General features: G+C 45.9%; 1 protein-coding gene across 2 annotated transcripts in view; it reads right to left on the reverse strand.

Annotated features, from left to right (window-relative positions):
- KMT2C (lysine methyltransferase 2C) overlaps positions 1–14,316 on the reverse strand; it is a 1,555,522-nt gene that overhangs the window by 540,558 nt on the left and 1,000,648 nt on the right. For both annotated transcript variants that reach the window (XM_086941472.1, XM_086941471.1), the window contains one exon: positions 7,807–7,918. In XM_086941472.1, coding sequence (XP_086797598.1) covers positions 7,807–7,918 — 112 coding nt within the window. The remainder of the gene's footprint in view (positions 1–7,806; positions 7,919–14,316) is intronic.

The raw sequence follows: 14,316 nt of genomic DNA on the forward strand, positions 1-14,316 counted from the left end.
GTTGCACAGTGGATGTCTACCAACTATCTACAGTGCAACGTCAGCAAGACTGAAGTTATGCTATTCAGAGAGGCCAAACTTCTGTGGACCCCGGATTGGTGGCCTTCTGAACTTGGTATGGTCCCAGAACCCAAACAGGTCGTGAAAAACCTGGGGATCCGCCTCGATCAGGATCTGTCACTTAAACAACACAGCAACTTTGTTGCAGGCTCATGCTTTCATATCATTAGCATGTTGCGAAAAATTTTTCCTTTATTGCCAGACTCTTTCAGGAAGACTCTAGTGCAAGCCCTTGTTTTGAGCCTGATTGATTACTGCAATGGCTTGCTTCTCTCTGCTAACGAGGGAGTATTGGCTAGACTTCAAGTGGTCCAAAACACGGCGGCTCACCTAGTCCTGAATGCCCCTCCAAGAACAGCATCTAAACCTCTTTTAAACCAGCTTCACTGGCTTTCTATACGACAAAGGGCAAAATTTAAAATATGCTGTATTATTCATAAGAGCATAAATGGACAAGGCCCTACCTACCTGAAACAGAAATTCACTCCCTACATCCCTTCCAGATCGCTTAGATCTAGCACAAGCCATCTACTGGTAGTACCTCGTGCCAAAAAAGCCAGATACGGAGGCAAAGCGCTATCTGTAGTAGGACCCACATTGTGGAACCGACTCCCTTTGACCCTCAGACTGTGTACTGTACATCTCAAATTCAGAAAACTCCTTAAAACTTTATTGTTTAAAAACGAGATCTAACTCCAGCTTCACTCACTCCCCTGTGTATGTAAACCGGCCCAAAAGCACAGAGATACTCCAGTTGGAGTCGATTCCAGCGCTATATAAACTCGCAAATAAATAAAATAAACAGAGCAGGAGGCTAGAAGACCTAGCAGGTGTAAAACAGTCAGGACTGGAATGATGGCCCTACTCTTAAACATCGGAATCACACCCTGAATATCATGAATCTACTAGGGAGGAACGAAGGCTCAACTCAATTTGGTATCAAGTACTGCCCCTGTGGACAGGATGCGCTGGGAGGGCAACAGGTGAGATTTGGACTTGTTGATCGAAAAGCCTCGGTCAAACAACATCGCCTTTGTCAGCAAGTGGTGAGATACCAACTCTGGAGATATGGCTTTGATGAGCCAATTTTTTAGGTATGGGGGATACTAGGACTGCAACCTGTCTGAGATGGACAACAACCATCACCATCACCTTCATGAAGGCTAAGCGCAAGGAATTGAGGCCACATGGAAACTGGTAGGGTTTGGAACAGACTGTGAAGCAAAGAAACTTCCTGTGTGACTTCAGGATGGGGATATGGAAAAGGGAATTCTGCCGTTCCACAGACACTATCCAGTCTTCTTCCAGCACAAGTAGAACCTGAGCAAGAGAAGGCATCCTGAACTTTTACTTTCTGAGGAATCAGTTCAGAATCCAGAGGTCTAGGATCAGGCATAGAAGACCCACTCTTTTTGGGTACCACTAGGAGTAGCACCCCTGACTCCATTCCTGCTCTGGAACCAAATCCACTGCACCCTTTAGGAGCAAGGATTGGACCAGTTTCTTGGAGAACCCGAAGATGATCTGACAAGAGTGCAACTGGACGTATGGGGAAAGGAGGAAACATGATTTTAAAGGGTAGGAGATACCCCTTTCCACAATTTGCAGGACCCAAAGGTCTGAAGTAATGTCTCTCCAAGTTGTGGAAAGGAGGACTCCCATCCACCAAAGGGCTGTGAGTGTGCAGGTAAGGAGGAACTAGGGCTCCTTCCTTGGAGGAAGCTAAGGAAGAGGAAGAGAAAGAGGAAGGGAGGGGGAAGGGGGTGCATTTGTTCCTGCTTTGCCATGTCCTCTATATTGTGACAGAGGGGGATTTGCCTCTTGTTGCTAATTTGCAAATTGCAGACGGCCTTGAAATGAAAAACCTCTGCTTTAGCCAAAGAACTTTAAAAACTGATGGAAAGCTCAGGTTTGGTTTTGGAGACAAAGTGATCTAAGCCATGGTCTTGCTGTGCTTAAATCTCTACATTGGATAGCCAATGTTTGCACAGAAGAGACGATATCCTTTGAATGCAAGATCCACAGTGTGGCCTGCACTTCTGGCGAAAATTCCAAAGTAGGCAACTAGGCATAGCAATGTAAGGAGATGGATGCTCCCATAGTTCCAGCTACTGGATCGTCAGTATACAGGCCCCACTATCATATGCTTAGCAGCAGCCTGTCCCTCCCCCATCAGCTCCGTAAAGGGGGCTTGCACGTCTCCTGAGTGGGAATGCCAGCTTGACTTGAATCCAACAGGGCGAACACAGATCTAGCAAGAAGATACAAGGCATTAATAGACTTGAGAGCCATGCTCCCCACCTCACACATCTTCTTGGCAAACTGCTCAATTTTCTTTGATTTACTGTCCGATTGTGTAGGGGGAAAGGAAGCTGGAGTCAACTTTAATGAACAAAAAGCCTGCTCTATTAGGCTCTCCAGAGAGGGGTAGGCTCAAAGGAAGGTGGGATTTCTAGGAGCTGGTTCAGATCGAGCAAATGGACTTGAAACAGCAGTAGAATAGTTGGCTTATCCCATACAGCCAGTATAGGCTCTGTCAAACCTTCACTGAATGGAAGCAATGGTTCGGCCATGTGGGAGGTGGAATGCAGAACCTCGGTCGGAATGGTTGGTGTGCCTCATGTGAATGGCAGCTGCAGGTCCAACATGTCCGCTGCTTTTCTGATGACCATATCATAGGAGGTTACCTTCGGTAGGGCAAATCTCGTTGGATATCGTAGTGCACCCTGAGGTGAGGTATCCAGCCTACTGGCATCTTTGAAGCCTGCAAAATTCAGTACTAATGTTCCATCCCCTTCATCATCGGCACTGGGGTTATCTTGAGTGTCTGTGTCCTCAAAAAAGTATCTGCCTTTCTCCATTAGTATCTGTGCCTTCTGTCTGTAGCGTTGGAGCATCAGTGGCATGTTGTCGGATGTGGTGTCAGTGGAGGTGAAGACAGTGGATGTGGTGATGTTGGCAACCGTCCCAGTGGGATCAGGTGTGGTGCTGGAGAGATGTTGGAGTCTGACTCCAAAGAAGGAGACTGTGGAGCTAGTAATGATGGTGTTATCACTCACTTTGTCAATTCCACTACTGACTTTAAATTCGGGCCATTATTCAACGATGATCCCAGAGGGAATGGTAGGAATGACGTGAGGGGAGCCGAGTGATAGGGTATCAGCATGCCACCTAGGGAATAGGCCATCAGACCAAGGGGGCCAGCCGGCCCTCCAGTGGGTATCATGTCTTTGTTCAACATGCTGAACATTGCGTTCAGGAACATAGTTGGATCTGTCCCAGGTGAGAGAATCCCTAGGTACGACTGGTAAACTTGGACCCTTGAAGATTGTGCTGCAGACTGTCAAGCCACTGGGACTGGCACCAGGTCAGATGGAGTCGCAGGCGCCTGGTCCTCCAAGTTTTCCTCCTTTAGTTCTTGATCAGACACCGGGTGAAGCAAAGTCGTAGGTCATGGCGAATTGCTTCTCGATGTGTGATGACTAGATTTGTTCTTTCTCTTCCTCTAAGAAGATTTCGAGTAGGGTGGAGACACACACTGAGACTTTGACCTAGGTCGAGACGTATGGCTCCCTTGTTGCTGAAACTTTGCTTTCGCCATGAACCTCTTGGCCTCTCTTTCGTTGAGCACTTCAGGGTGCATCTGCTAGCACAACGCTAGGTCAGATCCTAGGCACCAACAGCAGAAGTTGTGAGGGCCAGTTATCGACACCTGGCCATCAAAGTCTCAACATGGTTTAAAACCGTAACGCTTGCATCTATTTTTTTTTTTTTTTTAAAGAAAAACGTCAACAAGATTGACATGCCTGAGGAGAATAAGGAGTGCTTGGAAAGTATTGATTCAGAAAAGGGGGTGGTGATGAACAGAGTGTCTGAATTAAGCAGACCACTCTTACCCAGTCCAAAGATCAGGGCTTGATCCATCACCGGTATTTAGCTCACTGCACCATCTCAGCTCAGAACCTGGCTATATGCAAATTAGTCTGTCCCTGGCCCAGTGCATCATGGGAACAGGGCAGACCAAACTTTCAAGCCAATTCTTCACCAGAAAGGGGACCGGTTTCTGGCATTTGAGCCGTCGTCGGCCCGGCTTGCTTGAATCCTGATTATTTTATTTATTTTTAGAGTTTTATATAGCGGGAACTTGAACCGATTAGGTTATCAGAGCGCTTTACATAGCACCAGTTCCGTTACATGTTATCAAAGCACTTTACATAGAATTAGTTACGTTAAATAAGGAACACATTTCTTTTTGTTCTAGTGAATAGGGTTATCTCTTCACACGGGGGAAGGGATACACCTGGCTATACTCCAACAGTCACACAGGCGACTAGTCGTTAAAGCTATATCTCTAAACACAGGGAGGGGATACACATGGATACAATCTAAAAATCACATAGGATACTAGTCAATAGAGTTACCTTCTATCTACACAGGAGGGATATGACTGGAAATACTCTAAGGGTCACATAGGAGTGGTAGAGAGTACAAAGGTCCACTGCAACACTAGTGATAAGTGTCAACTACATACACCTAGGAAGGGAAATGACTGGTTAAACTCTAAGAGACGCATAGGGGTGGTATATGGTGTAAGGACTTCAGCGAATACCAAAGCTTAGCATTATTGCAATAGGTCAAAGATGCAGTCACAGCAGAGAGGAAGGGTGGGTGGGATGCAAGGTATGGAGGGAAGGGCTAGAGTCCAGCGAAAACTGTCCGAAAACAGCAGCAAAGTGTCATTCAGGATAGCACGCAAGTCGAGAAATCCAGGAGAGAAGGTGGGAGCCCAGGAGGCGCATCGCCATCTTGGAGAGCTTGCGATCATCAGAGTTCACTAGAGGCACTGTCCTCACAGCGAACCGGCCACAGGCAGCAGAAGGTGGTGGATCGGTTCGGGAGACCCGTGCCCAGCAGAAGCAGTCGCTGCGGGGCGCGAGGGCCAGGGTCCCCTCGAGCAAGGCCCCCCCTCGGAAGTTGCTTTACCGAACGCTGTTCGGGGCTGGAGGCGGGTATTGCTGATGATGCAGTGAGTAAGGGACTCATGTCTGAGTATACCCTGCCACACCTATAGTGGCCAAAAACGATTCAGAAAAGGGGGTGGTGATGAACAGAGTGTCTGAATTAAGCAGACCACTCTTACCCAGTCCAAAGATCAGGGCTTGATCCATCACAGTCATTTAGCTCACTGCACCATCCCAGCTCAGAACCTGGCTATATGCAAATTAGTCTGTCCCTGGCCCAGTGCATCATGGGAACAGGGCAGACCAAACTACCAAGCCAATTCTTCACCAGAAAGGAGACAAGCTACCGGGGACCCGTTTCTGGCATTTCAGCCGTCGTCGGCCCGGCATTCTTGAATCCTGATGGTGCAGTGAGCAAGGGACTCATGTCTGAGTATACCCTGCCACACCTATAGTGGCCAAAAACGATTCAGAAAAGGGGGTGGTGATGAACAGAGTGTCTTGGTGGCACGGAAAAAAAGTAACAGACGTTATCACGCCAACAGCGGTAAGAGTTATCAGATTCAGACTGGTGCTTGAGATATGCAAATGGTGAAAAATCTACAGGGAGAAGTATCCACCAGAGAAGTTTGGTATCAAAAGAGTAAATTTCAACTTTCTTGATAGAGAACCTAACTGTCTATGGGGACTGCTGATCAATTGCTCTTCTGCCATCATTTAGTGAATTTCCATTAGTTTACATGAGAAAATGGAGTTTGGAAGTAGGCCTCACGGCTCCTCTTATGGAAAACTGAGACAGTATGCATTTTCTCATTTTCTGAAAAACGTAAACCTTCAGAAATCGGCACAGTGATTCAGTGAAACTTGTGTTCACTGTCCCTAAGGGGAAATTTACCTTTAAAAGTAAAAAAATTAAATAAATAAGAAAAACATTGAAAGACTAACGGCCAGATTTATGAAGCTCAATTGCGCTCGCAAAGGGCCAGATTCTGAGAATCTGGCCCTTTGCGAGCGCAATTTTTGCATTTGGGATTCATCATCCCAAATGCAAAAATCGGTAATAGCGAAATCGCTAATTTGCGAGGAATTACATTTATAGAATCTCTATTTGAGATTCCTTAAATGCAATTCATTAACCATTTTTAAATTGCAAAATCGCAATTTCGGGCCGCTATTTACCGCGAGGTCAAACCTCGTGGTAAATAGCGAAAACTTAGAAAAATGCCTTTAAATGCATTTTTGTAAGTTGCATGTTGCACACACACATGTCCTTTGGACATGTGTGTGCGCTACACCAATGTAGATTACCTTTCAGGGGTGCTACAGGGTGTCCTTTGGACACCCCTAGCACCCTTGAAATGGCATCCTTATTTGCGATTAGCAAATTGCTAATCGCAAATAAGGAATAACTCTCCATTCATTCCTATCGGCCTTTAGGCCCATAGGAATGAATGGGGAGTTATTCCTTATTTGCGATTAGCAATTTGCTAATCGCAAATAAGGAATATGTAGGAATCGCAATTTATTTTGCGATTCCTACATGAATCCCGTTTTGCGAGTCTGTAATAGCGATTCCTTATGAATCGCTATTACAGACTCGCAAAACGGGTCTTTGATGAATCTGGCAGATAGCCCTTCCTTAAGCATAGGGATTTCAACAGCTCAGTTTTTCTGAGCTTTAGGATTGCTTTTTCCTGGCTACCACTCATACTAAATTTGATGTATAATTAATAATTTAGATGCATCTATCTGGGATTTTGATTTCAAATTGTTTGATAATTAATGCATGTATCACATATTTATCAGTATCTGATGTATGTAGTTCATAGCAAGAATTTGGGATATGCAGCTGTCCGCCTTCTGTTCACTCTGCCTGGGAGGGTTAGCGTCCGCTGCCATCTTCGCAGTCTCCACTGGCTCCCGGTGGCTCACCGGATTCTGTTTAAATCACTGGTCCTCTCCTTCCGAGCTACCCATCAACTCGGTCCGATGTATCTGAGGAAATGGTTTACCTTCTATGTTCCGAATCGATGCCTCCGATCGACCAATCAATCTCTGATGGTGGTGCCTAGATTCGGGTACTCTAGACTGGGTGGTCAGTCCATTTCTGTTAGGGCCGCCAGGGCCTGGAATGCACTTCCTCTGTGTCTCAGGGCTGCCCAGTCCATTTCTGTTTTTAAAAAGGATCTGAAAACCTATCTGTTCAATAAGCCCATTTAACTGCCCCCTTTCCTTTCTCTCCTGAGGCCCTACTCTGCTTGCCACTTCCCCCTCTGCCAGGATACTAGCTTAGTAACAGAGTGCGTTATAAAATCATTTATAACATAACATAACATAACATAACAAACATATGCTCTCTACTACAACAGTTGCTCTGTCTTGATAACAATCAAATGAGTTTTGATAGAGAGGGCAGAAGCAATGCAGTGCTACTTCACCCACAATCCTTTCTATTTTAAGTTTCAATTTGTTGCAGCAGGATTGTATATAGTGTAGTCACCCTAAAACTCTACAAACTACACCAAGTTTTCCAAGGTGGTTTAATCCGACAAAGCCTACTAATTCCACAGTTGTATATGAACTACATATGGGTTTACCCTCATAACACTCTTTCAAACTAAAACAAGAGATCATAACTGGAAACTGATATTAAAAATAGCAATATTTCCAGTAATAGATACTGTCTATAAATAAAAAGTACAACTTATAGATTTTCAAAACCACAGAGTTTGGAAATTCCCTAACAGCAAGTCCATGAAAGGCCGAATGTCCAAATTGTACTTGCCTGTTCATAACAATTGGAGGAATACCCATGTTGTTCTGCGCCATTACTTTATTAATGCCTTTCAGGGCAACCATTTTTGCTTTCATTATCGGATCAGTAATGGCATCAAAATCTGCAATGTAACACAAAAATAATGTAAATTAAAACACAATCCTTCAATATTTTACTTTATCACAAAATGAAGGATCAAGGTGTTCTTCAGCCACCAGACAATGCCACAAGTGAACTGTGAACACTGTTCCTCCAAGCAAGTTTGTTGCAGGCTCAACTTTCAAATATAGTTGCAGTCTATCATCCTGAGCAGGCTACTGTTTTAGGCCCCACAGAGGCTAAATTATCAAGCTTAATGTGCATTTCTGTTATTTGTATGGGCCTGGAGTGCAATTGAAAAATAAGCACCCTTTCCACATAGCTTTAGGATTTTTAATTCATTAGACCCAGGTTGTCCTGACATGTGGGATGAAGGCCAGGCTATAAAGTGCTCACAAAAGAATCCTCTAAGACAGCATAATTCACTGTGCACATTCTCTGAACCAGCCAAAGACCGTAGGGCAAAATCTTGTCTCAGTTAAAGCACTGACTGGCCTTCAACAGAAATCAGTCTTGTCCTCGAATGTACAGAGGACTTTATGCAATATCTGTCTCATTGACCTTGGAAGCTCTCCAAACATACAGGTGGAATTATTTTTTTAAAACTTAAGTCACACACGGGCCATAATGACTACTCTCAAGTACATGTGCAAAGGTTAAAAAACAGACTATACCACAAACACTTCTGGATACAAACACTAGGTGGCAGAATAAAGCACAGCATGTGAATGTAGAAGAATTTCATGATGCCAAACTTATACCACTGCAGTGGTATATATGTCAAAACACCGTGAATGTTAAAATAAATCAAAATCACAGGGTACATCAGATTGCTCAACTGTGAGTAGACAAAGTTTTGCGGGAAAACCTGGAAGTAACATTCTTCTCCAGGGTCTTACCTTCTCAGAGATTCCCAACTGCTAATTATACAAGAAGAAATATCATAAAAACATGAAGTATTAACCATAAACATTATACTTGTGTCTGAGTTTAAAAAAAAATGTATAGTAGGTCTTCCAAGTGTTCTGTGGGAAAATTAGTCATTTCAAAGAGCGCAGCAGACGCGATAATAGCCCGAGGACTGGGGTGACCTCTGTGGCTTGCTGCCTAGCAGGGGGGGGTTCAGATCCAGGCATTAGGAGTCATCGTGGTGGTGACTGCCCCACCTCTCCACTTGTGACTCCCCAATTGCAACCTGAAGCACCGCAACAGCCTACTGCCAGACTCCACAAGATTGCAACACCAGGAAGACTAGTGACTGCAGCGGTGAGCACTCCTTCCTGGGAAGCTGGACTGAGAATTCCCGGACTCTTGGTATTGCAGGGCTGCCATCTGCTAAGGGAAACCAATAGGTCCTAAGATGGGGAAAATACAAGACATCCAGGGTATCCCAGCAGACCAAGATAGACCAAGATAGACCAATATGCTGGGGAAGCGAAGTCATTGCACAGGTGCAACGTCAGAGTTGTTGATGGAGCAACCGCGAGCCCAGCCATGTTGGCCAAGAGGGCTCAGATTTTACTAGTCATCAACCAAATGAGATGGACACTGGAAACAAAGATGGATACTGTCTCTGTGGCGGTAACATTGCTGGGCAGTTGCCTTCAATAAAATACGAGAGTACCGCGGAACAGGAAACAACGGGGGTGAAAGCAGACAACGGTCCTCAGACCCAAACTCTCGCACTTACTAATGCGGTTCAGAGACTGGAAGCTCAATTCGAAGATGCAGAGGGTAGGTCTGCCGCAATAACCTATGCTTTTTTGGATTCCCTGAGCAAGCAGAAGGGGGGAAACCTGAACTGTTTACTGAAACTTGGATGAGACCACATTGTGCCTCATGGATCTGTCCCAGTGGTTTGCGAATGAGAGGGCACACAGTAACCCGCTGCGATTGCTTTCCGGGGTAATGATCGCTAAAGTCCTAAATTACTCGATAGAGATAGAATACTTAGGAGGGCACGACAGGCGGGAGATCTCTGTTTTGATAGCTCTATGGTCAAACTTTTTTTGGGCTGCACACAATGTCTAAGGCAAGCGCAAGTCATATACTGCAGTCAAGCAGAAGCTCTGAGAGATGGGCTTTCAATACATGTTATAGTACCCAGTGAAGCGCCGAGTGCAGCATGATAGAAGGACGCACGTTTTTGACATTCCAGAGGATGTTTGGGACTAGCTGGAGATAACTGGTTTGAACCGACTGCGATCGAGCTCTGGGGAGCATCCTGGGCCTCAGGTGGGAGGCGGAGACTCTGCAGAGGATGCAGTCTTGCACTCCCCCGTCTTGGTGCCTTGAGAGCAGAATTGTGGTGGCGGAGGATGGCACTTATGACCTCGTTGACCACAAGTGTCCTGCGGAGCTGGACCGGGCCATGACTAGCGGGGTTGATGATACAGCAAATGATACTGGCTGGATGAGAAAAGACACCATGAACAAAATGCCAGGCCGCAAGGAATATTTATACTATAGTATACTCTGCTAACATTATCACTACAGAGATGGGTAGGAAGGTTCATACAGTAACATTGTGGAGAAGGATGTCACATGAACGGGGGCGGCACAGACTCGCACTTATAGTTCTGTACAAGATGGTAAGATTTCTCACATGGAATGTCCAAGGGCTTAAAGGATACACAAAGAGGTATAAGGCGTACACATCTTAAAAGTAACTCCATTGATATTGAGTTTCTGATGGATTTTGAGGTGTAAAAGCTCATTAAAAAATGGACAGGACAAGTTTAAGTGGGCACATACCTCTCCTGTTCTAAGGGATGCCAATATGGGAGACCCCTTTCAGAAAATATATCAATACAAAGACATAGAAGGGCACTACATAATGGTCCACAGACTGTTCGATGGAATGGATACTTTTACTCTCTGCACGACAGGCCGTTGGTTTGAGGAGGAGACTAAATAGGTTATTGGTGGGGACCGAAATAGCTGCCCACCCAGTTCAAGTATGGCAGAGGCCCTGGTGAGAGTGATATCCGACTTACATTGTAGCATGTGCAGCACCCTGAGACCAGAGAATACACTTTTTGATCTGCAGAAGACAGCCCATAATGCAGGCTTAGACCTAGCTACAAAGATAGACTTGGTGCAGTACCTCTCCAGATTCTTGTTGGATCATATGCCAACTAAGATACCATGAGACACCAACGAGAATGAGCGTACACATGTGGCGACTTTCTTCTCAGTTCTTACAAGATCTGGAGTTTACGCTGGCTATTGGGGCTGCCATTTCAAACTTGATGAACTGTAATTGGAACACTACGGCTACTAGGACAATTGAATGGGATGATTCGAAGGTGGCCCTGGGAGGAGACCCCTCTATGGGTGATAGAGGTAATTACAACATTATCTGAAGAGGGCAGAGGACAGGTTAGCAACACTTCAAACACAACAGCCAGGCAATGCACTGGATGGTTACTCATTGGTCAGAGTGAAATAAGAGGTGAGTCACATTCAGGACTCCCTAGATAGGCTGGTATACAGAAAGATTACAGGCACAGGCTACATACAGTGAGAGGGATAGACCTGGTAGACTGGTGGTAGGTCTACTGAAGCAAAAGTGTGCCACTTCCGCTATTTTGTCACTGACGTGTATAGGTGGCTCCCCGATGAACAAAGGAGAGCGTTAACAATACACAGTTTCATTATTTGAAGACTCTCTATGCCAGAACGTAGACTACATCGATGGAATAAATGAACAAGTTACTTACCTTCGGTAACGATATATCTGTAAGAAACAGTAGTTAGTATTAGATTCCTTACCTTAGAATATCCCCAGGCGTCAGACTGGATCAGGAAACTTTGGGTAGCAATACTCCTGCGCGTCGGTAGGCGCCGTCTGCGGCTTCGCGTCTGTCGTCGGTGTCATTAGCGCCGGAATGACGTCGCCGGAGTACTTAGACACCGCCCTCATGCGCTGACGTCAGTTCTTATACACAGCTTTTCCACGCCAGATATGCAGAGCCATGATAGAACCAACTCTGGTGCCATGAAACTAGGGCCCTGAAAGGGGATGACCTTAAACCTAGATATTGGTTCGCAGAACAGGGAGGATGGGTGGGTCGGTAAGGAATCTAATACTAACTACTGCTACTTACAGATATATCGTTACTGAAGGTAAGTAACTTGTTCATCTGAAAGAAACAGGTTAGTATTAGACTCCTTACCTTAGAATATATACCCCAGCAATACCAACACTGGTGGTGGGTCTGCGAACCAATAATCACACCAGAAAGTCCTGGACAACGTAAGGGCCAAAGAAGCCATCCCTCCAGACTTGGCTGTCCAGGCAGTAGTGTCTTGCAAACGTGTGCAGCGAGGCCCACGTAGCCGCCTGACAGATGTCCTACTAGGAGACTCCCCGGCCCAGGGCAGTAGTAGCCACCATGGCCCGAGTGGTATGGGCCCTCAGCCCAACAGGAGGTTCCTTTTTAGCCAAGGAGTAGCATGCCTTGATGCATAAAACGACCCACCGAGAGATGGTTCGTTTCTGCACCACCCGTCCCTTCTTAGTGCCCACGTAACCAACAAAGAGTTGGTCATCCACCCGGAACTGGCGTGTGCGATCTAGATAGTATGAGAGCGCACGTTTTGGGTCCAGACGGTGGAGCCGCTCTTCCTCTTTAGAGGGATGCGGAGGTGGAAAGAAGGTGGGCAAAATGATGGACTGCCCGATATGGAAGGCTGTGACTACTTTGGGCAGGAAAGAGGGCCTTGTCGGCAACACAACCTTGTCCGGATGGACAGAGAGGAAAGGAGGTTTGGAAGAAAGAGCCTGGAGCTCACTCACTCTTCTGGCAGAGGTGATGGCAACCAGGAAAGCAGTCTTAAGGGTAAGAAGACAGAGAGGACAGTTGTGAAGTGGCTCGAAGGGAGCGCACATCAGATAAGTTAGTACAAGGTTCAAGTCCCACTGAGGCATCACGAAAGGAACAGGGGGGAACATATGAGTGATGTGCTTCTTTTTAATGTATATTTCTCCCCCTGGCCGAATTAATATCTCGGACGGGAATCAAGATGACATCTTATGCTGATGATATCCAGCTTCTTTTCCCTTATGATGACCCTTCCTTGCCCACCTTTGACCCTTTAAAAAACTGTCTCAGAGATATTGCAAAATGGATGGATCTGAACTTCTTGAGACTCAACGCGGGAAAGAGAGGTTCTTTTCTTTAATCAATCCTCTCCTCTGGACTCGAACCTCTTGTGGCCGGTAGATCTGAGTCCCGCGCCCTTCCCTAAGGACTCAGTCAGAAACTTGGGTGTCAGATGGGATAAGTGTCTTTCCTTCCACAATCAAGTTCATACGGTTTCTGCAGCTTGTTTCTCTAAAATTAGAATGATAAAAAAATTCATCAATTACTTGCCCAGTAATACCAGAAAAACAGTTGTCGAGGCTCTCATCACATCGCACCTAGACTACGCCAAAGGATTGTACCTTGGCTTAACATCAGGTTTGTGCCACAGACTTCAGATAATCCAAAATGCCGCAGCTCGGCTAGACTGTGGCATTTCACTTAGAGAACATATTTCTCCATATCTGCGAAAGCTACACTGGCTTCCTGTCCATAAAAGGATCGAGTTCAAAGCCATGACCCTGGCTTTCCGGTCCACAAAAGGCCTTGGTTCAGCCTATCTCTCATCGAGTCTTCGTCCTTACTGTAACACCCGAGTCCTCCGCTCCAATTCTAAGCTGCTACTTGTCATCCCGAGATTCAAAAAAGCATGCATGGGTGGTAAAACATTCCAAGTGTGCGCCTCCACCCGATGGAATAAACTCACGATCTCCCTTCGCCAGATTCAAGCGGAATCAGCATTTCGTAGATCTCTTAAAACTTTCCTTTTCAGTTAAAAGGCCTCCTCTTGTAGGGTCTAGGTGACTGTGTATTAGCGCCGGGACACCCCGTTGGGGTAGCTGCGCGCTCTATAAAATACACAAAGAACAAGTTACTTACCTTCGGTAACCATATATCTGTAAGAAACAGTAGTTAGTATTAGATTCCTTACCTTAGAATATCCCCAGGCGTCAGTCTGGATCCGGAAACGTTTGCGTAGCAGTACCCCTGCGCGTCGGTAGGCGTCTTCTGCAGGCGTCCCCTGCGGCTCCGCGTCCGTCGTCGGCGTTGTGCGCCGTGATGACATCGCTGGAGTATATAGACGCCGCCTCCGCGCGCTGACGTCAGTTCTTTGCACACAGCTTTTCCGCGCCAGAACACGCAGAGCCATGTGAGAACCAACACTGGTGCCATTTGAAACTAGGGCCCTGAAAGGGATGTCCTTAACCCTAGGTATCAGTTCGCCGAACGGGGAGGATGGGTGGGGCGGTAAGGAATCTAATACTAACTACTGTTTCTTACAGATATATCGTTACCGAAGGTAAGTAACTTGTTCATCTAAAAGAAACAGGTT

The sequence above is a fragment of the Lissotriton vulgaris genome, chromosome 10 (assembly GCF_964263255.1).
Source record: "Lissotriton vulgaris chromosome 10, aLisVul1.2, whole genome shotgun sequence".
Classification (NCBI taxonomy): domain Eukaryota; kingdom Metazoa; phylum Chordata; class Amphibia; order Caudata; family Salamandridae; genus Lissotriton; species Lissotriton vulgaris.